The sequence below is a fragment of the Phoca vitulina genome, unplaced genomic scaffold (genome assembly GCF_004348235.1).
Source record: "Phoca vitulina isolate PV1807 unplaced genomic scaffold, GSC_HSeal_1.0 scaffold12, whole genome shotgun sequence".
Lineage (NCBI taxonomy): Eukaryota > Metazoa > Chordata > Mammalia > Carnivora > Phocidae > Phoca > Phoca vitulina.
In genome coordinates this window covers 26,686,016-26,712,461 of record NW_022589715.1, presented here as the reverse complement: position 1 = coordinate 26,712,461, position 26,446 = coordinate 26,686,016, and the positions used below count along the sequence as shown (strand labels likewise).

Here is a 26,446-nt window from a genome sequence, read left to right as displayed (position 1 = left end):
CCACTGTTTGCTTCTGTACCATTTCCAGGGAAGGACTTTCACTTTACACTCAGGCCATACTTCGCTTCTTGCGGTTCCCAAATACATTTCACAGCTTCCAGATTCTGTTTACACTGCTCTGTATGTCTAGGAAGCTCTTCCCCACCTTTCCTCCTGTTCCTCATGGCTGCTCCCTTTTGCAGAAAATCTTCCCAATGCCTTGGCCTCTCAGTTCCACGATTTCCTTTCCTCCAAGAATCTAATTCACTCCCCACTTCAGCCACTTATTTCATGGCCATACCCAAGACTTGTCATTAACTCTATCTCCTCGTCTCAATTTCCTGTAGCTTCTTAAGGGCAGGTTAATGTGTCTAGTCTACAAAGCAATTCCCAGAGTCTGACCTGAATTCATCTATAATAGCTCAGGGAACAAATTCTCCAACCCCACTGTCTGGTTCTATGAACCAAAGGACAAACATATAAACTTTAAAACCCAGCATTCACAAATCCTGGAGTTCTTCCTGTTTCCATCGTTATCTTTTTTTTTTTTTTTTTTAGATTTTATTTATTTGAGAGGGAGAGCAGAGTGAGAGAGAGAGAGAGCATGCACAGAAACAGGGGTGAGGGGTAGAGGGAGAGGGACAAGTAGACTCTACGCTGAGCAGGGAACCCAGTTTGGGGCTCGATCCCAGGACCCTGAGATCATGACCTGAGCTGAAGGCAGACGCTTAACCCACTGAGCCACCCAGGTGCCCCTCCAACCCTATCTTAATATCAATACTTTTGGGAACCAGAATTCCAGAAATACAATGTACCACTGCTATTTCCCTCTTATCATGATATTGTCTGTGAACTACTGTCTCTGAATATTATAGAAAATGAGAGAGAAAATATGTTGGGTATCTGAAAAAGCAGTACCTCTATGGTAGAAAGATAACTGACCAAATTTCTGGCATGGCACGGATTATAAATCTCTGAGTCGGGAGAAGCCAGTGGAAGAAGAACCAAAGCAGTTTCTCATCTTTTTTTTTTTTAGAGATTCTGCTTCAAAAAATAAAGCCTGAGCATACTAAGGCAGCTTTTCCCTCAATTCAGCCTGCTGTGTTTTCTACCAATGGAAATTCTGTCTACATTCTGGAACTTGGTTCTTTTATTAGTTTTCAGCATTATGACTACTTTTTTGGGGGAAGGGGGAGAGAGGGAGAGGGAGAGAGAAAATCTTAAGCAGGCTCCACACCCAGTGCAGAGCCCAAAGTGGGGCTCGTTCTGACAACCCTCAGATGATGAGTTGAGCCGAAATCAAAAGTCAGACACTTAACCTAGTGAGCCACCCAGGCACCCCTAACCAGATACCATTTTTAAGCCAGAAATGGTTTAGTATTTTTTAACAAGATAAAAATCCAGTAAAGATAGTTTCAAATATTTCACAAAAAGCTAAGCCATTTTAGAGTATTTTTATAAGCATTCTCCTCATTTACTTCTGTATAAAAAAAGTAAATAAATTAAATGAGGGAAAATGAACTGCTTCACACATTATGCAAAGAAGGAACCATGAGAAATAAAGAACAAACATTAAAATATCCCTGGATAAAATCCACGTGTACAGAAGATGATTCAGGATGTTATAAATAACTCATATGAGGTAAAGCAAACATTGCAATGTTTATATATCAGTCTCCAAAAAAGGGGCATATTTTATTAATCCTCAAGTTCCTTAGCAGATTAATAATAAAAGCTTGGTATATATTATCAATAAGTCCAACTGCTGGGCCCAAAGAAAATTCTAATTATTTTAAGGTGAGTTTGCTTCTTTTTCATCTGATTCATCATCCATAACCTAAAACCAAGAAAAAAAAAAGAATTTAAGGATTAAGAAAAAGATGAGAAATTGCTATTTTCCTGATTATACCATTACTTGCTTACCTGAAATACTCTACTCTATAATAATGCATGTCAATCCAGTAAGGCCAAGTCTATCAACAGCCCCCAAAACACAAGTTTGTCTCATAATCTGGTATCGTAACAACATAAAAGCAAATTTAATATTGCAAATTAATTAAGCATTGGTCTCTTTTTCTTGTCCCCAAAAAATTTTCCAGTACCAGAGTCTCAGCTGGACACTGACTATAACAATTAATTAATTGGTATTTCCTAGCCACAAGACTAATATGATTAACTCTTTTTTTTTCCAAAAACATTCTATTTACTTAAATATATTCTTAGGAGCTACACCAAACTATTATAAAAATATATATTAGAAAAATGAATCCCTAAAAAAAGTAAAGAAAATATCATACTAGCAACTAATTATTTTGGTCTTACTCAGATAAAAATTCATTTTAAACCTTAGAAAAATGTGAGGACCTTCATTTCTAATAAGTTAAATTATTAGAAAAATACTAATGAATACCTGATTTAAAAATGAAAAGATTAATCTTTTTTTTAATGATTTTTTTATTTGAGAAAGAAAGCATGTGTGTGGGGGGGTGAGGGGGTTGGGGGAGGGGCAGAGGGAGAGAATCTCAAGCAGACTCCCAGCTGAGCATGGAGCCCATGCCAGGCTCGATCTTATGACACCAAGATCAGACTTGAGCCAAAACCAAGAGTCGGACGTGTAACCAACTACACCACCCAGGTGCCCCAAGATTACTATCTTTTCATGAGTTAATATATTACTCAGAAAATAAAGAATTGTCCTTCGGAGAGGAAAAAAGTTATATAAACTCATGAATTTTTTTTTCAACATACCTACTACAATTAAACACCAATTCAAGTTTATAACCTGACTACCAATTCATCACCCCACCCTGGACAAGTGAACAAATGTTCCTTTGTCAATCCACCAAAGTGTCAAGTAATGCAATTCTTTAAAGAGGCATATAAGGCATAGAGAAGATTATGAAACAAAAATAAGTTTGTTTCTTTAAATCTGGAAGAATTTGGTTCTGATCTGAGACTATCATGGAAAAATAATTCTCCCGTATTTTCTCTTTTGAGTTGAGTAAAAATAGATATTTCCTTCTAAGGAATTGATATTTTTATAATTAATCTCAGCAACATACAATCCAAAGAATTTTGTCAATCAATTCCTATTTTAGGCAGAATATTCCTAAATTTGGAAACATTCTTCCAAATACTTATTTAATACAAAGAATGTACACAACATGTACAACACACAGGGCTAAGTGTTGGAGAGGAACACAAAGACCTGGATATGATGACAAGTCTCTCAAGGAACTTACCCATAAACATAAATCTGAAACAGACACACTGAAAGAGGCTTTGGACCGAAGCAGAGCCTAAGTCCACGGAGAAGACCAGTAAGGCTTTCAAAGAGAAGATGCCATGTATTGTACCGAAAGGACAGATTTTAGTACTACCCAGAAATGAGTGGTTCTCAAAGGAGCTGAGGAGATGCCCTCGCCCTAAAGGCACAGAATGATCTGAAGAGTTTTTTCAAATTTCTCATTTCCATACATTCTTTTTTCCTCCTTGATAATCTCCTTCCATAAGGCCAAGCCTCTTGGTTGAGAATTGCTGCAGTGAAGGTCACTATTTACTGCTGAGATGGATCTGTGCTATATTCCTGAGGTACCTTGGGGCAGAAAAAATGCTGCTATCAGGCTAGAACTCCGCTCAGTACTCTGTCTTACTGTACAACAAAGTATGATTTCTCGATGAGTTTCTTGCCTGGATGAGTATGATGCAGTGGAGCTCTTCCACTGAGGACTTCCAACTCTCATCTATGAAATTCATGTTTTGAATCCCCTTTTCATAATTTTTCTACAATCAGAGCAGCAGTATGACCTCTGAGTCTCCATTTCCTTATGTACAAAATGGGAACAACTTACTCAATACTGTGTTGTGAGAAGATTAAAGGAGTAATGTTTGTAAGAAGGCCCGGCAAATAGCAGGTATTCATAACACTAAAGTGGATTCTAAAATAAGGAGTCTTCAAGTCTGATAATAATTGTAACACTGAGATCCAGCTCCTGAAGAATATGTCAGGTTATGAATTTCTTCTTTTTATCCCCAAATACTGAGTTTAATATTGAATCTCAACTGTCATATAATATCGGCATACCTGTTCTACACCCTCTACTTCTGGAATATAAAATTGCAGCATGTTCTGAATTCCATTTTTCAGAGTAATGATTGAACTGGGGCAGCTGGTACAAGAACCTTGGAGTTTCAGCTGTACAATGCCATCTTCAAAGCCTTTATAGATAACGTCTCCTCCATCTTCCTGCACGGTTGGCCTGTGGTCACAGAATATTTGTTATGTATGTAAAAGAACTGAAGTTTCCATCAAAAATATTTAAAACAACTCAGGGCTTAGATTTATATTGGTAAAATTCACAAAGTTAGAGCTACTTATACAACAGAGAACGAGAAATGTAGCTAGTCTCATTTGTAACTTTTTAAAAAATTTCAGATAAAATGCCAAAATTCATTCATACAAATATTTGCTTCACTTATTATATTTAATCTTGCTTATTAATAATCTTTTTAGGGATTTAAGATCTCAAATGTCCTAATAATTATAGCAATTACCTAAGATAATACCCACTTCTTTTGAATGAACAGAGACCGACTAATATGACACATGCTGGCTTTTTTTTTTTGCCGGATAAACTTTGCATCGAAATATAACATTAATACAGAAAAATGCACAAATCACGTATGATCAATTAAATGAATTTTTACAAAGTGAACACACATTTGTCCCAGGCCAAGACACAAAGCTAGCACCCCAGAAGTCCCCCTTGTGCCTCCTGGCAACCAAAGGTAACCATTTCCTAATTGCTATTACCATTGATTAGTTCTGCTTGTTTTGTAACTTTATAAATATAAATTCCATTTAAAAAACGTATAGCATTTACTCTTTTGTACTTGGCTTATTTTGCTCTTTATGAGATTCTTCCACATCATCACATAGTGTTCCATTAAGTGAAAATGCCAGAATTTATCCCTGTTGTTGTGGATGGACTTTTGGGTTAAAATCAGATTTTGGCTTTTACAAACAGTGCAGCTATGGAGATTCTTGCAGATGTCTTTTGATATATATATATATGACTATTGGAAATACACCTGAGCATGGAATTGCTGGATCAAGAATGTACATATATTCACATTTAGTAGATACAAACAGTTGCCCTCTGCCCAGGTTCTCATACTCTAGCCTCACACCAAAATCAGCAAAATGACCCACGGGAAGGCTTCATGAGCTTCCCTCCTCTATAGCATCTTGTGTGCTTTGGCAGCTCTCTACTGTTTACAAACAAACAAAAAATTCATTGTATTTTATTGTATTTCTGGGAGTTCTCAACAGGACCATTGGTCTGCTACAAGCAAAAGTGGAAGCCTGTGGTTCTCCACTCATCTAAATTTATTCTTTATGGGCAATAGCCTGAAAAAAAGTACTTCTCTTCTCACAATCTACCCAAACACTGTTAAACTCATTTTTTCATTTTAAGAAATTTGGTATTATAACAATATCAAACCTAGACAGTGTCTGTGAAAGATGAACTCCTTCACTATGTTTAGACAGACTGTCTTAAAATTTTGAGTGAATATACAGAATGTACAGGCTTTAAATTCAACTGCCATGGTTACCTATTACGGCTTACATTCACTTCTACTTATTTATTCGAGCTTTTTTTCCTCACAGACAACTAAAAGTATACTGCTATAATGAAAGTTGCCTCTGCAGTATATTTGATTTTGGGCAGAATGATGAGCACATACCGTATTCTAGTATCTAACAATTCCTTAATCATTGCCACAACTTCATCATCTTCTTCAGATCCTAGAAACAATTACAAATAAAATAAATCAACGGTAGAAATTTTATATCCATGCAAATACAAGTATTAAAACAGGATGATTTTAACTTAATGTCTCATTAAAAAAATAATAAAAGCATAGAACATGGAACTTGGTATGGTGATATAAGGGAAATGGAAATGATAGTTGGGAAGATGGAAAGATCATTTGATTCTCTGAAGAAAAACTTTTTTTTTTTTAAAGATTTATTTGAGAGAGGGAGAGAGAAGGTGCGCATGCGCGGGACAGAGGGGCAGAGGAAGAGGGAAAGAGAGTCTCAAGCAGACTCCGCACTGACTGCGGAGCCCGACGTTGGGCTCAATCCCATGACACTGAGATCACAACCTGAGCCGAGGCCAAGAGTCTGTTGCTCAACTAACTGTGCCACTCAGGCACCCCTTGATTCTCTGAAGAAAAATTAAGAAGCACTGGTCAACTCAACACTTGGCAATAAAGGTGAGTAACTGATATAACTTGATCTACTAATGATGTCAGGGTTTGAATTTTTTTGGTTTGTAAACTTTCATCATCCTCGAGGATTGAGAAATGGTAGAGAAAAAAAACTGCCTGGATTCTGATGGAAAGTGTGAGACACAAAGGCACACCTACTTTGTAAGTTAACTTACATTTTTAATTTTTCAATTTAGTGGTTTTCAAAATGACAACCATACTAAATATAGATGTAAACCTTATGGAAATTTTCAAAATGTTAAAAAATCAGTTTTTTCATTTTGTGTCATTTTTGTTTTTCTTTTACTTTATAAGGTTATATACTGATCTTCATCAATACCTTTTTTATGGGTTTAAAAATTTTTTTGAGAAATTTACCTTTAGGAAAACTAAAAATACAGGTAATTCAAATTATACTATAATACGTACTAGAGTTCTGACAACAATGTAACAATTATCAATATTAAATTATATTAACTTTGAGTCTTTTTTAATAAAAGAAATAAAATATAATAAAATTAAAATCTCTTATGTCAAGACACCTGGGTAGCTCAGTCAGTTGAGCATTGGACTCTTGGTTTCAGCTCAAGTCATGATCTCATGGGTAATGAGATCGAGCCCACATCAGGCTCCACACTCAGCAAGGAGTCTGCTTGAAAGATTCTCTCCCTCTGCCCCTCCCTACACATGTGAGTGTGCATGCTCTCACTCTAAAATAAATAAACAAATCTTTAAAAAAAATTCTCTTATGCCAGCAAACCTAAGTTCCATTCCCCACTATCATTCCATAAATAACCACTATCATAGTTTAGCATATATCTTTCTAGTACATTTGCATTAAATTTACATGTGCAAATTTACAGAGATAACATACACACACTGTTCTGTATCTTTTTTCTACTTAATATATCTAAAAGGCCTTTCCATATCAGCATATATAGATATGCCTCAATTTTTAAAATAAGTACACAGTAATTGTATGGATTTTTTTTTTCATTTAGCTAATTTCTCAATTATTTCAGTTGTTTCAAGTTTGTTACTATTTCTAACAATCTGAAGCATACATGCTTCTGTGTACTTTTGCAACATCTAAGATATTTCTCACATATCTACATATCTATGAGATAAATTCCTAGTGGTGGGGTATTTGGGTCAACAGGCTTGTGTATTTTTTACTCTGGGGAGGTGTAGTCAAGTGGCTCTACAAACATTCTGTCAATTTTATGTATATACCCACCAAGAACAAATATAATTGAGATATTATTTCAAGTTTGCATAAATAGTATATATGTAAAAGTATATAAATAAATGTACCCTTCAATTTTCCTTAATCAGTTAGTATTTTCTTTTATATCTTTTCAAATTGGTATCTCCAAATCTAGTTCATTCTTTTTAACTGCTGATATATTTTAAAAATATTTCAATGAACATGCTTCATGTATTGTTTTGTGTACATTTACAGGACTCATTGAGGGTATATATCTAGAAGTGGAATTATTCATCTAAAGACTATACACATTTTTGTGTGTACATGTGTATGTACATGTAAACACACATGACAATATCGTTATGATACTAGGGGAAAGAAAAACTTCATCAACAACAAATTGTAATAGTCACAGCTAATACTAAGCTCCATATGCAGTGACTCTTCCAAGTGCTTTATACAAAGTAACTTATTCAAACGGTACAAAAAGCACAAACCACAAAGGAAAGGATGAATATATGTGACTACATGAAAAAGAAAAATGTCTGTGCTTGCTTCAACAGCATAAATACTAAAACTGGAATGAAACAGAGAAGATTAACATGGCCTCTGAGAAAAGTTTACATGCAAATTCGTGAAAATTTAAAAAACTGGAAAAAGAAAAATTTCTAAATGACAAAAATCCTAAACATAGTGAGAAGATAAGGAATGGTTAGGGAGAAGTTCTTTGCAATGAATATACCTAACAAAGGATTAATACCCAGAATATTTTTCAAAAACCTGCTAAAGTCAATACCAAAAAAAAAAAAAAAAAAAAATATATATATATATATATATATATATATATATATATATATATACAACTCAATTTTTAAACAATGGGTAAAGATTATGAACAGGAAATTTACTGACAAGAAAAATAATGACCAGTAAACATATGAAAACCTTCAGTCTCAGTGCTAATCAAGGAACTGCAATTAAAACAGGGTACCATTTATACTTAACATACTGGTTTTAAAAAAAAAGTAAAAGACACCAAGTGATGATAAAGATATAAGAAAGTTCAAATTCTTATATCCTGCTAATCTGCATGTAAATTAAAACAATTTACAATACAGCAATTCTGTTTTTAGGAATATACCCTACAGAAATTCTCCACATACCCACAGAGACTTGTACAAGGATGCCCACTGTAGCAATGTTTGTAATAGAAATGAGCACAAACAATTCACTTGACCATAAGGAACAAATTCACTCACTGTAGTTTATTCATATAACAATACTATCTAGCACTTAAATAAACTAGAATGACATCTTTTTCAAAATGGTTGTATTTCAAAATATTATGCTCAGTGAAAAATGGCAAGTTGCATATAACACACATTATTTAAAGTTTAAAAAACCAATACCATATATTCCCCGCAGAGACTTACACGCGTAGTAAAAGTTTAAAAACAAACCAGGTTTACATACATCTCTGGAAATAGAAAGGGGAAAGCAGTGGATGGAGGTTGTGAGGTCTTGGCTGTATCTTTAATGTTCTATTTAAAAAGGGTCTCGGGGGCTTGGGTGGCTCAGTCCGTTAAAGCGTCTGCCTTCGGCTCTGGTCATGATCCTGGAGTCCTGGGACTGAGTCCCACATCGGGCTCCCTTTAGCAGGGAGTCTGCTTCTCCCTCTGCCCTTCACCCTGCTCGTGATCTCTCTCACTCACTCTCTCTCTCTCAAGTAAATAAAATCTTAAAAAAAAATAAAAATGGGTCTCAGGCAATTACCACAAAAAATTAACATCTGTTAAATCTGAGAGGAGAGCAAATTGGTATACATCATATTATTTTCTGTATGTCTGAAAATTTTTATAATTGAAAAACATCAGTTTTGTATAATATATTCAATTTATGCACAACTTTTCAAAAATGATGAATAAAACTAGTATATGTGAAGTCTTGTTCCCTCTGGAATTGGTTCCAGATCTAAACAATGATAAAAATCTATATTATCATGACCTCCAAAATCAAGACAAATGCGAAGAAAGTAGAAAAGTTTTTTTTAATTAAAATAAATATTAACTATCCAACACAGTACCTGCTTCTCCTGAAGATGTTTCCTCAGTAACTAAGGGTAATCCAGAAGCAAAGAAATCCATGATTGTTGCATAAATATCTGGTTTCAGTAAATTCCAGTCTAACTCTTCACTTTCCTGTAAATATTTAAAGGAAAATGCTACATTTCTAACCAAGAGCAAAGACTAATACAAAATAATACTTTGTATCTTTTAAGAATCTTTTCCTATATATATCCTATACTGTGTAACAACAGCACTCACTTATGGAGAAGACCTGTCAATTCCAGTCCTTAACGGATGTGGTTTATAAGGACTTTGGAAGATATAATCTTAGAACATTCCTCATACATTCATCCATTCATTCATCAAACTTATGTTAAATGCACCATGCCTTGTACAGGGGCTACCACAATGATTAAAAGATACTTTTTCATGAGGTGAAGAGAGTTAAAACACTGAGTGAATTCGGTGAGAATGATAAAGAGACTTCCCATTCCTTTAAAGAAAATAGGATAGAGTTGCTTGATCAAATATACAGGATATCCCACAAGTATCCAAAAAATTCAACTCATATATTACTTAAGAGTACTAAAGAAATCCAATGACACAACTGTAGAACCAAAACATGTAACATGTCTTGTCTATGGTGGTAGTGCTAGAAGACTTGTGGACCTCCAACAAGCCTGGTATCCTTAAGAAAGAATCCATACCTATGTCACCTCTATGTCTGGCCAACTAGTTGATTCCATCAAAAAAAGGCACGATTACTAAATACCTAAATAGTAGTAATATCCAAAAAGAGAAAGGGAACATGTTTTCTTTTAGTTTTATATATATATATATATATATATATATATATATATATATATATATATTTAAAGATTTTACTTATTTGACAGAGAGAGAAAGAGAGCATAAGCAGGGGGAGTGGCAGGCAGAGGCAGAGGGAGAAGCAGGCTCCCCGCAGAGCAGGAGGAGCCCGATGCGGGACTCGATCCCAGGACCCCAGGATCATGACCTGAGCCGGAGGCAGTCGCTTAACCGACTGAGCCATCCAGGGGCCCCTCTTTAAGTTTTTTAAAGGAGAGCTCTTTAGGAGGAAAGACTATTAGATGTAGTCCATTTAGACTCTCAGGAGGCTGTTAGCTAGTGGCTATGCTTAAATACTATTAAAAAATGAGTCTACATAAATAAAAGGGGCTATTTTTGTCATGGATTAAGAACCAATCTAGGGGCGCCTGGGTGGCTCAGTTGGTTGAGCATCTGCCTCTTGATTTTAGCTCAGGTCATGATCTCAGGGTCCTGGGATCGAGCCCCACATCAGGCTCCTTGCTCAGCATGGAGTCCCTGCTTGAGACTCTCTCTCTCTGCTTGCATGCACTCTCTCTCTCAAATAAATTAAAATCTTTAAAAAAAAAACAAATTTAGACATGGTATACGGAAGACAAGATAAATGGGCACTGCTATGGATACAACAGCAAAACTAGTGAGTTGCCTTAGTGACTGGGAATGGGAACTGGCTCTGGATAACATTTTAATAACTTATTTGGAAGATGGATCAGAGGGCTACTTCAGATCTTCAGTAAATAGTGGGCTCTACTGAGTAGGGAAATATTGGTAATAAAAAAAGAAAAATATTCTGAAGTTGTCTGAATGAGAAAAAAAGGCAGTACATAAGTTTCAAATACATTTACTCATTTAGAAAAAAATAACACGGGTGCCTGGCTGGCTCAGTCAGTACAGCATCTGACTCTTGATCTTGGGGTTGTGAGTTCAAACCCCATGTTGGGCGTAGAGCTTACTTAAAAAAAATATTGTAATTATCAAAGTTATTTCAAAGAATAGAAAACTATCCTTGGGGTGCCTGGGTGGCTCATTCGTTAAGCATCTGCCTTTGGCTCAGATCACGATCCCAGGGTCCTGGGATCGAGCACCACATCAGGCTCCCTGCCCTGCAGGAAGCCTGCTTTTCCCTCTCCTACTCCCCCTGCTTGTGTTCCCTCTCTCGCTGTGTCTCTCTCTGTCAAATAAATAAATAAAATCTTAAAAAAAAAAAAGGAAAGAAAATTATCCTTACTCTGCAAAAGAAATAAATTATTCACTTTAACTAAATAAATAACAAATTATGCATAAGGAGGTCTCTGAATCATCAATTACAAATCAGAAAAGGAAATAGGCAATAGGTGAAGATATCAGGTAGATGAGATAGCCCATAAGAAAGGTAACTGAAAGGGGCACCTGGGTGGCTCAGTCGTTAAGCATCTGCCTTCAGCTCAGGTCATGATCCCAGGGTCCTGGGATTGAGCCCCGCATCGGGCTCCCTGCTCTGTGGGAAGCCTGCTTCTCCCTCTCCCACTCCCCCCTGCTTGTGTTCCCTCTCTCGCTGTGTCTCTCTCTGTCAAATAAATAAAGTCTTTAAAAAAAAAAAAAGGTAACTGAAAGAAAACAAATCTACTATTCTGCCTATTAAATTTCAATACATGCCCTAATTTAAATTATTATTTATTAGTTATGTCACTTCACTTAAGAAAAAATAGTGGGGCTGGAGAAATTCCAAAAAGAGTAATTAAATTATGAATGAGAAAGGAAATGAAAGATGACTTACCAAAATCAAAGAAAAAAACAACTCTGTAAGATATAATCACATTTTCATCTAAAAAAAATTTTTATATGCCATAGGCTGTATATAAAAGGACTAAAAAAAGAACTTGTTAAAATAAATACATAATTTGCCATTTGTAAAATGAAGACAAGAATACCTAGTTTAAATAATTAAATTAGGTAATATATGTAAAGCACTTCTGCTATGTAAATGCCATACCAGACACGCTGGAAATAATAAACAAGAGCAGATCCTCCCCCCACCCTCAAAAAATATCAAAGAAAGCAAACTGAAGAAAACCAAAGATATATCAGATGTCTCTAAACTGGTAAACATGAGGGATCTGTCAGCATGGGTTTACTCACCACAATCCTTTTGGCAGAAACCCCTTAAAGCCTGAAAATTCAGTCTATGAAATTGTTTCCTTCTATAAAAATTTCTTGAAGTACACACTATGTGCTAGGCATCGTTCTAGGTGAACTTAATAAGTCGGGCAATCCCTAGCTTTATGGAGTGTACATTCCAATGTAGGAAAGACACATAATAAAAATAAACCAAAAAAAAAAAGTGACTAAGTGATAAGTGCAATGAAGACAATAAACAGGGTAATGAGCTCCTGGAGGGACAGCCACTTCAACCGATATGGGCAAGAAAGGGCTTTGTGAGAATTTAGAGCCAATAACACTTTAAACAACAGGAAAAAAACTTTTACAATTGGTATATCTGCGAGAACAACTATGGCCACCAGGAATGCCACCACAGAGGAAAACTAATTCTCCTCCACACACAGATAGCTACAAGAGCATACTGGACTTTTGTAACAGGTCACTAACCCAGTCCACTTTTATCAGTCCTATCAGTGCATCAAGAACTCAGAGTAATCCTTTCAAATTGCTTAAGAGAATTACATGAAAACTTTGGATTTTTTTTTTAAGATTTTATTTATACATTTGAGAAAGAAAGAGTGAGCGAGCGAGAGAGCACAAGCTGGAGGAGGGGTAGAGGGGGAGGGAGAAGCAGGCTCCCTGCTGAGCACAGAGCCTGACACAGAGCTCGATCCCAGGACCCTGGGATCAGGACCTGAGCCACCCAGGTGCCCCGAAAACTTTGGATTTTGACATAATATTGAACAAGTGATCAAGTTCAGTGTATACGTATCAATTAACAGACCTAAAAGTATACATAGTTCAAATTTAAACAGTTCATTTCTTTTTTTTTTTTTTTTTTAAAGATTTTATTTATTTATTTGAGAGAGAGAGAATGAGAGACAGAGAGCACGAGAGGGAAGAGGGCAGAGGGAGAAGCAGACCCCCTGCTGAGCAGGGAGCCCGATGTGGGACTGGATCCCGGGACTCCAGGATCATGACCTGAGCCGAAGGCAGTCGCTTAACCAACTGAGCCACCCAGGCGCCCTAAACAGTTCATTTCTAATTAATCTAGTAGACTTAAAAATGAAACCGCCTTTCCTAGCAGATATGAGGTGTTGGAACGGGTAACATAGTTAGATCAACTTTCTGACATTTAGAGGTTAACCAAGTGCTGCAGAACGACACAGTCCCCTGCTCTTATCTGTGAAGTTCTGAAGTATTTCAGCAGATGGGCCATGATGAAAGAGCCCCCTTTAAAGGAGATTTACATTCATCTCTTGGTCAAATACATAAGCATATAGTTTGATTATTTGTTTGCTTTTCTTTTTACTCTATCATTTTAAATTAAGAACTAGTAAAAATATCAAAACCACCAATAAAGTCTCAATTATGAAAGAAAAAAAAAAGAATTAGTAAAAATAACACTTGGAGCCTAAATTCTAGTTCTGCCCAGGTTGAGTCGTGGCCCTGCTGTAGGGCAGATACATAACCCTGGACACAATCCTGCACTTAAGCCTCTGAAGCTCAAGTTTTTCTCTTCTGAAAAATGAGGGATTTGGACTGTAGTTAATTTCAACTTGAAAATTCTATTTAATAACTAACTTGAGAAATGTGAAAAGTAAACTTAGAGATTTTTAATAACAATATGTATAAAATATATCAAAAAAGGAAATTCTAGAAAGGGATGTTGGACTCGGAAAAAAACTAAAAGAACTTCATACATTATTTTACATAATCCTATGTTTACCTTTGTAACAGTGATGAAATCTGGTCCAAAAAAGACACTTTTTACTCCTTCAATTCTAAATAACTGCCTGTGAATAAATAAGAAATAAGAGATAGTAAAATGCATTATTACAGAAAAGTTTAAACATATACAAAGGTGGACAGAAAAGTAAAAGAACCTTTACATACCCATCACCAGCATCAACAATTCATGGCCAACAATGATCAACTCATGGACAATCTTGTTTCTTCCTCTTACCCTACGATCTAGCAATCCCACTCAGGTATTTACCTAAGAGAATTGAAAACATGCTCCACAAAGATGTGTCCATGAATCTTTACAGCAGCTTTATTTATAAAAGCCAAAAAGAATATCTGGAAATGCCCATCAACTAGTGAATAACTGAACAGACCGTGTGTACCCGTACAATGCAGGGCTACTCAACAATAAAAAAAGAATAAACTAACGGTACATGCAAAAACAAGGAGGACTCTCAAAAGCATTATGCTAAATGAAAGAAGCCAAACACAAAAGACTATATGGGGGCATTTATATGAAACCCTAAAAATGTAAAACTGTGGTGGCAGAAAGCTCAATAGTTACCAGGGTGATAGGTGTGTTAACTAACTTTACTGTGGTAAGCATTTTGTAAAGCATATGTATATCAAATCAGCACACTGTATACCTTAAACTTATATAATGTTTTACATCAGTTATATCTCAACAAAGTTGGAATTCATTGCCATGAAACAAAACAGTTACCGGGGTATGGAGGTGAAGCAAGAAGACTGAATGCAAAGAGAAATGAGGGATTTCTGCAGTAATAAAAATGTTCTCTATTTTTATTTTAGTGGTGGTTACTGTACATATTTATCAAAATATATACAGTATTTGTAGATGTATTTATCATATTTATCATGTATATATTTATCTGTCTATATTTATCAAAACTGTATATATTTATCAAAACTCTGCACTATACACTTAAAATTGGTGAATTTCATTTCATGTACATTATACCTCAACTAATTTTTAAAATCCTCTAAGAGGAGGAGGGGAGGATTATAATTTGAAAAGCCCCTACAAGGGATTTAGAAATGCATCTTCCTTTCCCAATCACTGATACATGTACCATACCAGAGCAATTTCCTTTTTCCCTCACCCCTTTTTAGGAATAAAAGCTGACATACTCCAAAAAAGGTTTACCTCTTCTTTGTCTATCATTGCATGAGTGTTACCGGAATTACTATTTTGAAATTATTTAGGAATTTGTCTGAAACGATGTCATCTGGGTCCTCTAATTCAATATTAAATTTACAAGAAGTTACAAGGTACTTGGTTGCATAATATTATCCAATAAACCCAAGCACAGACCTATAAGTAGGTCCCTTGATTGGCTCTGTGCATCTGTACTGTTAGCAAAGCTTTTTTCTTCAAATGAAAGGACCATGCAAAAGAATCAACCTGATCTTTGGGTCATGTCATGGGGACTGCTTTAGGCAAGAGTTCACAGGTTCTGTGCTTTAAGAAGGAAAACGCTGAAAAGGAGTTTCAAACATTATTATACATGCTTTGCCATTTAGGTTACTTTCCTCGGGACAATTTCAACTTCTACAATGTCCAAAATAAAATAGGATATCCAGCATTGAACACATATCCCAAACATAGTCTGACTTATTCAGAATACAAAGACTGTTACCTCTATTGAGCTAGATACTGTGACTCTGTTGAAGTTAGACTGATTTTGAGTACTGCAACATATCCAACATAATGAACTAAGAAGTCAGATTCTTCCATCCCACAGCTGAGCTATTCATTTTAAACATTTAAATAATAAGCCTTAATATTTATTCCTGTTAGATTTTACCTTACTTGCTTTAAACTATCATGTCGGCCTAATGAAACCTTTAAACATTTCTCTGAATTTTGCCATCTAACATAGAAGCAATTCCTCCCATCTGGAAACTGATAATCTTATCATCATTAATGTGTCGCAGATAAAGTATTGAATAAATATGCCAACTACAGAGATATTACAGATACTACAGAGCCCTTGTGTATGTCACTAGAGACAGATTTACACTCTGCTTAATTTTTTCTGTCTTGTCCAGAAGGATGGTAAGAAATAGGTCAAATGCCTCTCTGAAGTAAGATACACTACTGTTCATTCAATTACTCATTCATTCAACAAATTTTTGAAAACTCACTGAATATTGACACCGTACTAAGCACTAGAGATACAATGATGAGCAAGACAGACAGGTTTCTGTTTTCAGGAAGCTTTACATTCTAGCTTACAGTAAAAACATTCTCTGTTAAAACAACAAAAACAAGATTAGTTTTGCTTGACTGAAGATAATAAATTCTGTGAATCCAGGAAATAAGCTACTTTCAAAAGACTAATTTGAAAAGGGCTTTTGCCAACTAAACATCTGACAGAAATAATCTCCAACTCATCTGTAACTGAACAGTCTTTTTTATTTTTATATTCTTTTAAATACAAAATACATAAATTCATTCTTGATGTAAACATTTCAAACTATTCATATAAGTGAAAATGCCTCTTGACCACCCCTCCCCCAAATCCACTGTTATCGGTTGGGTGTACATTCTTCCAGACCTTTATGTTAGTGTTTTTTTGTTTTATGTTTTTTGTTTTTATATAGATAATCATATTGTACTCAGTGTTCTACAACATACTTTCTTCAATTAACAGTCTTTTATTTTTTTCTAAAAGGGGGAGAGAAAGAGAAGGGGGTGGAGGGACAGAGGGAGAGAGAGGGAGAATCTTTTTTTTTTTTTAAGATTTTATTTATTTATTTGACAGAGAGAGAGACAGCGAGAACAGGAGCACAAGAAGGGGGAGTGGGAGAGGGAGAAGCAGGCCTCCTGCCGAGCAGGGAGCCTGCCGAGGGGGTCGATCCCAGGACCCCGGGACCGTGACCTGAGCTGAAGGCAGACGCTTAACGACTGAGCCACCCAGGCGCCTGGGAGAGAGCATTTTAAGCAGGTTCCACACCCACTGCAGAGCCTGATGCAGGGCTCAATCTCACAACCCTGAGATCATGACCTGAGCGGAAATCAAGAGTCGGACGCTTAACCGACTGAGTCACCCAGGAGCCCCAAAAGTGTGTCGTAGAGGTCAGTCTATGACAGTAAATGAGGGTTATCCTCAACCTTTTTTAATATCTAAGACTATGGACAAAGTTTATTGAACTCTTCCTACTGATGAGTATTTAGGTTGTTTCCAACTTGTTACCACTACCAACAAGGCTTGTATCACCTTGTATATGTATGTGGATGTTCTGTAGGGCAGTGTTTTTCAACTCCACTAGTAGCTTGTAAAATCAATTAGGTATTGACCTGGATTTTTATCTAATATAATAAAACAGAATAGAATAAAGAGAATTAGAAAGGAAATAAGTATGTTTTACACAGGGTCAAAACTGTCCCATTGAATACGTGTGCATATATCTATCTATCTACCTATGTGTGTGTATGAACTGGGTTGTAATATAAAAGGTTTCTTACTGCAGCCTATAAAAAAAAGTATGAAAAACAAATGCTCTAAGGCATACTGTGAGAAGTGGCATGTGTAGGTCAAAGGAAATATGCATTTTTATTAATGAGAAATTTAAAAAGGGGCATTTGGGTGGCTCGGTCAGTTAAGCGGGCAACTCTTGATCTCAGCTTAGGTCTCAATCTCCGGGTCCTGAGTTCAAGCCCCACACTGGGCTCCATGTTAGACGTGGAGCCTACTAAAAAAAAAAAAAAAAAAAAATTAAATTAAAAAATTAAAAAAACATTCCTGCAATAAATGTATTATTTCTCGCTCTTCTAAGTGTGACACATAAAACAGCTGTGTGTATAGAAGTAGTTATCTAAGCTTTACTTTCTAAATACCCCTGGCAATCAGCGTCAAGCTTAGGTTACCAAAAATTTAAACTGATGTAGACTGACTCTAATACTTCTTATTATAAATAATTTCTCTAGCTATCATTACAAAGAAATTCATTCCAGGGGCGCCTGGGTGGCTCAGTCATTGGGCGTCTGCCTTCGGCTCCGGTCATGATCCCAGGGTCCTGGGATCAAGCCCTGCATCGGGCTCCCTGCTCAGCGGGAAGCCTGCTTCTCCCTCTCCCACTCCCCCTGCTTGTGTTTCCTCTCTCACTGTGTCTCTCTCTGTCAAATAAATAAAATCTTTAAAAAAAAAAAAAAATTCATTCCAATAATTTTGTTTGTCCTATATCATGACATATATCTAACATGTCTTTAGTGAATTTAAAAATTGTCTCTGACTTGTTTTTAAAAAATCATGCCAAATCTAATAACTATTATTATTTATGGTTCTGAGTGGAATATTTTAGAAACTGCTCCATTTTGGCACATCGAAAAAAATTCAACTATCCTTAAGAAAAAAATGAACAAGTTTTCACTGTTTTTTATAAATAGTTTTAAAGATTTAGAATGGAAATTTATCCTATTTTCATTTTGATGAATTTTTTTTAAAGTAAAAATATAAAGTCTTCTTTAGTCCTGCCATAGATCTCTCAAATACATTACTTTTCAGGACAAGGGTTTCCTGATATCAACTGTTATTTTTCTTTTATCTCTTACCTGAAAAGAAAGCATTCTTTACATTGAAAACAGTGCAATGCACATAAAAATGCAATCATTAAACGAGGCTGCCTTACCCCCAAAGTCAGTTATTTATGTTTCTTGGTAAAAGCAAATGAGAAATAGTAATATACCTAGCCAGAGGGGAGCGAAATGCTGCAGCTGGTGTGGGAAAATCCATGGTCCTTGTCTCAAGAACTGGTTTTCCTGGAATAAACTTTAAACTGTTGGGATTGGGGGTATCTTGTGTTTGAATAAACATGTGTCTCACTGAAAGAGAAAAAAGAAGAAAGAATGTTATTCCAGAAAAACAGCAGTTAAGCTTATGGACTATGAAGTGCTCATTTTCAAAGAAACAAGATGTAAGAAAAAAGAAAATAAGGCTTTGTTGCTCAAGCTGATGAAATAATTTTTAAAGACAACAAAAAAGGGGCACCTGGGTGGCTCAGTTGGTTCAGCATCTGCCTTTGGCTCAGGTCATGATCCCAGGGTCCTGGGATCAAGTCCTGCATAAGCAGGGAGCCTGCTTCTCTCTCTCCCTCTGCCCCTCCCACCCTGCTCATGCTCTCTCTCTCATGCTCTCTCTCTCTCTCAAATAAAATCTTAAAAGAAAAAAAAATAAATAAATAAATAAATAAATAAAATAGTTATACCTCCAACAAATAAATTCCTCTGAAAAATCTATGTTACATGGGAACAAGTTTTCAGATGGAACATTAAAGGAAGGCCTGCCACCAATTTCTGTAAATATAAAGACAACAAGGTTCTTTTAACCTTGGATATGACCAATCATTTCTTGAAGCCTTTCTTAATAATTTATTGGTAATCAAAATCTCCACATACATTAAGCACTCTACCACAGTATTTGAAGAATTAAATCTGGCATTTTTCTACTCAGTCCATTTCTGTAAAACTATATATACAGAAAGAAAAGGTTTTTTTTTTTAAATGTTTTATTTATTTATTCATGAGAGTCAGAGAGAGAGAGAGGCAGAGGCAGAGGGAGAAGCAAGCCCCCTGCCCAGCAGGGAGCTCAACGCGGGACTCGATCCCAGGACCCCGGGATCATGACCCGAGCCGAAGGCAGACGCTCAACCATCTGAGCCACCCAGGCGCCCAAGAAAAGGTTTTAGAAATACTTGAAGGTAAAAACTGTAAATGTGGGGTGTCTGGCTGGCTCAGTGGGAAGAGCATGCAACTTTTGATCTCAGGGTCGTGAGTTCGAGCCCCACGTTGGGTGTAGAGATTACTAAAAAAATAAATAAAAACTTAAAAACTACAAGTACAAAAAAAATTGAAAGCATAATCTCTATATATTGTCTGAAGTAGAAAATATATGACATCACAACATAAACTTTCTCTTTTGACAATGAACAAAGCTATTTCAAAATAGTAATTTGACTAGGTATTAACAAAATCATTTCAATTATAGTCTAAGCTGGGCTTAATTAGGTATTTCAGAAATGACGCCCAGGTCCATCATCCAGAAAGATGCCCCTGAAAGTGTCATAAGGGTTATAACAAAATAGAATGATCTAAAATAATTTTTCCCATTATGCTTGGTACTAATAAGTAATAGATTAATAGGGAGGCAGAAGCTTCCCCCAAAATATACATTAATGGTCCTTAAAGTCAATATCAAAGACTAAGATCAGTGGGTTTCCAATTTGAAAAACCTGATGACCACATGATTCCACACCACAGTATTTAAAAGTCCAATTAAAGTAGCTTAACATGCTAACTCAATATTTATGCCTGAATTTTTATTCTGTGATTCAAGGTGCCAGGCAAGGTTTTCCTCTTTTTGCCCCGGTATACAGAAGAGGTAAGGTCTTGATCCAACTCATGTGGTTAGCCAGAGTCAGCCAGCTACCAGAATATGGCCACAAAGTGTTCAGTGTAGTGATGGAAATGGGAGAGGGCCCAAGAGCTGAATCCAAACTTTTATATATAGATCCATAAGCACACACAGGCAGACATTTACACACAGACACACAGAGATAGCTCTCAAGGTTCCCTAGCCACAGGACACTGGTCACATTTCAATAATTTTCAAATCCTATCTTCATACCTACTTCCAATATTAATGAAAATAAAAGCGTGTAACATCAACAAAATCGTCAACAAAGCCCGTAACTAATTAATTTGGACCCCCAAAAAAGAAAAACTACATTGAAAGTACTATTTTCTAATGCTTGGACAAAAGCTAGAAATTTACTGATTTTAGGTATATTCTTTTTTTTATTTTTATTTTTATTTTTTTAAGATTTTACTTATTTATTCCAGAGAGAGAGAGAGAGAGTGAGCACGAGCAGGGGAGGGGCAGAGGAAGAGGGAGAAGCAGACTCCCTGCTGAGTAGAGAGCCCAATGGGGGGCTCAATCCCAGGACCCCGGGATCATGATCTGAGGTGAAGGCAGACGCTTAACCAACTGAGCCACCCAGGTGCCCTTTTTAGGTGTATTCTTAATAAAATAAGGAAGGCAGCAGCTTAAAATACTTATGATTTTTTGAAACAAACCTATTTGTAACTTCTTTTTGTAATATTTTCATTTGAGAAATCATTTGAGCAATGTTCCAGAAGATGTGTTATTCAAAATACTGAGATTTCATAGGTCTATTGGACGCTATACTCGGGAGAGAGAGAGAGAGAGCACACACGAGCAAGCACGTGCAAGTGGGGGAGGGGCAGACTCCCCGCTGAGTGAGGTGCCCAATGATGTGGGGCTCATGGGGCTTGATCCCAGGACCCTGGAGATCACGACCTGAGCTGAAACCAACAGTCAGATGTTCAAACTGAGCCACCCAGGTACCCCTGTGCTGCAGATTCTTGAAATCTAATGCCAATATTTGTAAGCAAATAATTATAGTAAATGTTATGTTATGACACAGAAAAATGCTATGTTCTTTTTATACCCCTGAATAGAAAATATACAAATTCTTGGGGCACCTGGGTGGCTCAATCTGTTAAGCATCCGCCTTCGGCTCAGGTCATGATCCTGGGGTCCTGGGACCAAGTCCTGCATCGAGCTCCCTGCTCCGCGGGAAGCCTGCTTCTCCCTCTCCCTCTGCCTGCCACTCTGCCTACTTGTGCTCTCTCTCTCTCTCTCTCTGTCAAATAAATAATCTTTAAAAAAAAAAGAAAATACAAATTCTTATCTTTTATGATCCACCAAACTGTATTTAAGCACAGTTTCAATAGCTTCTGAAACATAATTTGTTCTAAAAGGTGAAATTTTGGGGTGCCTGGGTGGCTCAGTTGGTTAAGCGACTGCCTTTGGCTCAGGTCATGATCCTGGAGTCCTGGGATTGAGTCCCACATGGCGGGGGGGGGTCCCTGCTCAGTGGGGAGTCTGCTTCTCCCTCTGACCCTCCCCCCTCTCATGTGCTCTCTAATAAAATCTTTTTTAAAAAATTAAAAAAAAATAAAAGGTGAAATTTTACCTGTGTTATATAAGGTTGCAGGCAGTAGGAAAAGTGGTCTTTGTACGAACTGATGCAGAAGCTGTTTCTTAATGATGTATGGATTCATCATAGGACAGAATCTACATTTAAAAACATAAAAATGACATTTCAAGAGATAATCTTTTAAGCTCAGTTTCTACTTCATATATATATATATGCATATATATGTGTGTGTATACATATATATAATAATGAAAACAACAAAGCTTAATTTCATTCTCCATCCACATTATGTCCATTTCCTTAGGCAAGCAATATCTGCAAACAATTTAAAAACAAGAGCTCAATGGGCGCCTGGGTGGCTTAAGCAACTGCCTTCAGCTCAGGTCATGGTCCCAGGGTCCTGGTACTGAGTCCCACATCAGGCTCCCTGCTCGGCAGGGAGCCTGCTTCTCCCTCTCCCACTACCCCCTGCTTGTATTCCCTCTCTCACCGTGTCTCTTTCTGTCAAATAAATAAATAAAATCTTTTAAAAAAAAAAAAACAAGAGCTCAAGTGGAAATTTATAGCCTTGATAACCGAGTGTACCAGTGTAAGAAACAGAAATGCAACTAAATTTGTGATTTACAACCTGGATTCCCAGACTCTTAGCTATGCATGAAGGATGCAAAGAACTACCAACTGTTTCTTTTCTTCTTTTTAAATTTTAAAAAAACTAGGTAATAGAGTCACACAGTTCAAAATTTGAAGGGAACAAAATTAAATACTGTGAAGTCCCTCCTTTTTCTGTCTCTACCACCATGTCTCCCTGGTAAGAGAGAACCAATACTACCTGTTTTTTGTGTGTGTGTTTTTTTTAAGATTTTTTATTTATTTATTTGACAGAGACAGAGACAGCGAGAGAGGGAACACAAGCAGGGGGAGTGGGAGAGGGACAAGCAGGCTTCCTGCTGAGCAGGGAGCCTGACGCAGGGCTCGATCCCAGGATCCTGGGATCATGACCTGAGCTGAAGGCAGACAGACGCTTAACGACTGAGCCACCCAGGCGCCCCAATACTACCTGTTTTGAAAGGTATTTCAATACTTCAAAAAGTCTAATAGAAAGTGTACTATTCCCCTCCAACCTGCTAAAGAAGCCAACAATCTATATATGCTTTTTGATTGGAAACCTCTTAAGCCAGTGTTTGTAACTTTGGTTATTTCACTGTAATAGAGAAGTACTGATTGGCTATTTTTTTCATGGGCTTTGACAAATTAAAAATGACGGGAGAAGGGAAAAATAAATATTATTAGAAGAGGAAAAAAAACTTCAGTAGTGAAAAATTTTAGAAATCGGATGCAAGTTACTTTAAAATCCAGGTTACTTTTTGTTTGTTTGTTTTTTAAGTAGGCTCCACACCCAGCATGGAGCCCAATGCTGGGCTTGAACTCAGGACCCTGAGATCAAGACCTGAGCTGAGATCAAGAGCCAGATACTTAACCAACTGAGCCACCCAGGCACCCTAAAATCCAGTTTACTTTAAAATATATTGCTACCATTACAATTCTCATTTTGCATAAGTTGCTGAAGAATTTTAAATATATGTATGATCACTTAAAAAAACTTTCTCTGATTACTTTTATCTGCAAACTCACTAAGGAAAAGGAGCATCTTCATTTCTGTGACCCTCAGCAGCTAGGATGGCCTCAGTTCCTCATCTCAAAGAATATTCACAGCTACCTCAAAGATTGGGCCAAAGAGGGACCCAGATACTCCATGTAAAGTGCTTAAATCAGTGCCAAGCACTTGTACCAAATGTTAGCTACCATTATTATGATGTGATAGGTGCCCAATAATGAATTACTGAATGAAGTTTAAGGTTTGGGGTGAAAACGTTTTTATCTATAGCTCACTGCCTAAATCTTGACTACACTGGAATATGGAAATACAATGACCAGTATTCTTGTCCCTTCAGCCCAGGGAAAAAGCAACAGAATGGATGAATACGGTGAGAGATGGGTTTAACGTGACAAAACCGTAAAGGTTAATAGTAAAATTATTCCAGTAAGACATCTATCCAAACATAACAGAGGGGGCCAGGAGGTGACTAACAAAAAAATCCTCCAGCAAACTTAATGCATTTACGCTTCAAGGGCATCATTAACACTAAAACTCTTTAATATTCACTAGGTGAAACCTTGTTAGGCCCTGTTGTTCTTTTGTTCCAGAAGCAAAATCAAGGTACTACACCTACTTAAGTCATCATTCCTTTTCACCTAACCAACGTTGTGGACAGATGTCACTGGGAGGTCAAACTCAAAGGCAGGTTGCACAGAAGGGGAAAAAAACAAGAGAAGAGAGTGGGTTTAGGTGATAGGGAGGAAATCTAGGGGTCTGGATTCTCATCAGAGTTCCACCACTTAGAAGCTGTGTGACCTCATACAGGTCACGTCCCCTTTCTGGGCCTACTGGGAAAATGAGGAAATGAGATGAGGTACCCACTCCCATTCCGTAGACATTCTGATTTGTGTTTAAAAAGCAGAGGGAGGGAATGCACGTGATAGAAGGGCTGGAGGGGCCACACGATTTTAAAAACAGCTCCTCCGTGTTGTCTCTGCAGCCTGTCTTTGCGGGCCTCCCCACCGTAGGCACTCAGGCGCCGGGTTTCGGAGCCTGGGACGGGGCGCTGCAGATCCCGCCCGAACTGGGGGCGCAGAGCCGCCTCATGGATAGCCGCCCACCGCAGGACGAAATCCCCAACGGCGGGGACCGGGGGGACCCAAAGGCTCGGTCAGGGGTATTCTCCCCGCCCCAACGGGGCGGGGGTGACGACCGCTCTGCTAAGCCCAGCGGCACCCCCGTGCGGAGCTCCTAGCTCGTCACCTACCGCCTACGCAGCCCCGCGGCAGCAGCCGCAGCTCCCCAGCCCAGCCGGGCCGCCGCTGCCATCTTAGTCCCAGGGCGCCGCAGTGGGGCGGCTCTCCCCCTTCGCCGAGCGGCGGAAGCCCCGCGCAGGCGCAGGCGCTGGCAGGCCGGGAGCAGGACAGGTTCCGCGGAGAGCGTACCCTGCCGGCCGCGGGCGGCGCGGCTATACGGACGAGCCGGAGAAGCTGGGCCACGGCTGCCGACCCCCTTCGCCCACCTACACAGTAAGCCTGCGCCGGGGCGGGGAGAAGTCCCGGAGACGCTTGCGCAGGCGCCCTCGGTAAGGCACGCGGCACTGGGCACGCACGCGGAGCCCGGCGTCACCCTTCCTTCTTGATGGGTGCTGTGCTCACAGGGACGGAGGCCTGCAGGTGGAATGCTGTTTCCCACCCCTAAACCGGCCACAGGGCCGCTCGGAGGCTCCTGCTCACCCTCCGGGCCCGGCTCAATGGCGGCCTCAAAAGACTCCCTGGAGCATCCCCTTGGAAGAGTTCTGGCCTTTTCCAGCAAGATGCCTGCCCTTCTACCATGGGGCTGAGGTAGATCTGTCTCATCCTTCTGTTAGGCTGGGCTTAGAGAGCCTGTCATCTTGGACCGAGCCCCACGGAGCACTCACCTACTGCGGTGCTGCCCTTTGCTGTATAAGCATGAGTGTTTGACTAGTTTCCAGCGCAAAGTACAAAAGCCCCTTAACTACTCTCCCAGAACTTTTCTGGAGTATTCCGCTTTCTCTAGGACAACGGTTCTCAAGATGTGGACTGGGGGGCAGCAACAGATGGGAACACATTGGAAAGGCAAATTAGCAGGGCCCGCCTTAAACCTACTGAATCAGTGTCTGAAGATGGGGTCTAGTAATTGGTTTTGGGTGGTTTTTCTTTTTTAAGATTTTATTTATTTGACAGAAAGAGACACAGCGAGAGAGGGAACACAAGCAGGGGGAGTGGGAGAGGGAGAAGCAGGCTTCCCGCCGAGCAGGGGTCCCAGGACCCTGGGACCATGACCTGAGGCGAAGGCAGACGCTTAACGACTGAGCCACCCAGGCGCCCCTGGTTTTGGTTTTTAAAAAAATTTTTTTTCAAGATTTAATTTATATATTTGAGAGAGCGGGAGTACGAGCAGGATGAGGGGCAGAGAGAGAAACAGACAGCCCACTGAGCAAGGAGCCCAAACCCAACTGGATCCCAGGACTCTGGGATCATGATCTGAACTGAAGGTAGACGCTTAACTGACGGAGCCACCTAGGCGCCCCTAGTAATAATTTTAATTTAATTTAATTTTAAATTTAATTTAAGGTTTTAA

At 38.2% G+C, this 26,446-nt stretch overlaps 1 protein-coding gene and 1 non-coding gene across 2 annotated transcripts; one reads left to right on the top strand and one right to left on the bottom strand.

The window, feature by feature from the left end:
* Positions 1 to 714: 714 nt before the first annotated feature.
* On the bottom strand, positions 715 to 25,447 carry NFU1 (NFU1 iron-sulfur cluster scaffold). The gene is made up of 8 exons (XM_032410812.1): positions 25,110 to 25,447; positions 22,282 to 22,382; positions 18,973 to 19,108; positions 14,243 to 14,309; positions 9,546 to 9,660; positions 5,728 to 5,788; positions 4,064 to 4,238; positions 715 to 1,816 (listed from the first exon to the last, which is right to left on the bottom strand). Exons 1-8 carry the CDS (start codon positions 25,169 to 25,171, stop codon positions 1,772 to 1,774), a joined length of 762 nt encoding a protein of 253 aa, XP_032266703.1. The 5' UTR covers positions 25,172 to 25,447; the 3' UTR covers positions 715 to 1,771.
* On the top strand, positions 8,010 to 8,116 carry LOC116636517. The gene has a single exon (XR_004300359.1). It is a non-coding gene; the product is annotated as a U6 spliceosomal RNA (small nuclear RNA).
* Positions 25,448 to 26,446: the final 999 nt, after the last annotated feature.

Excerpts from the sequence above, each read along its gene's own strand:
- NFU1 (XM_032410812.1), bottom strand. The coding sequence starts at position 25,171 with ATGGCAGCGGCGGCCCGGCTGGGCTGGGGAGCTGCGGCTGCTGCCGCG. Across the intron at positions 14,310-18,972 it reads TTTCGCTCCCCTCTGGCTAG|GCAGTTATTTAGAATTGAAG; the intron begins GTATATTACTAT and ends ATTTATTCACAG. Across the intron at positions 5,789-9,545 it reads AACATCTTCAGGAGAAGCAG|GATCTGAAGAAGATGATGAA; the intron begins GTACTGTGTTGG and ends AATTGTTTCTAG.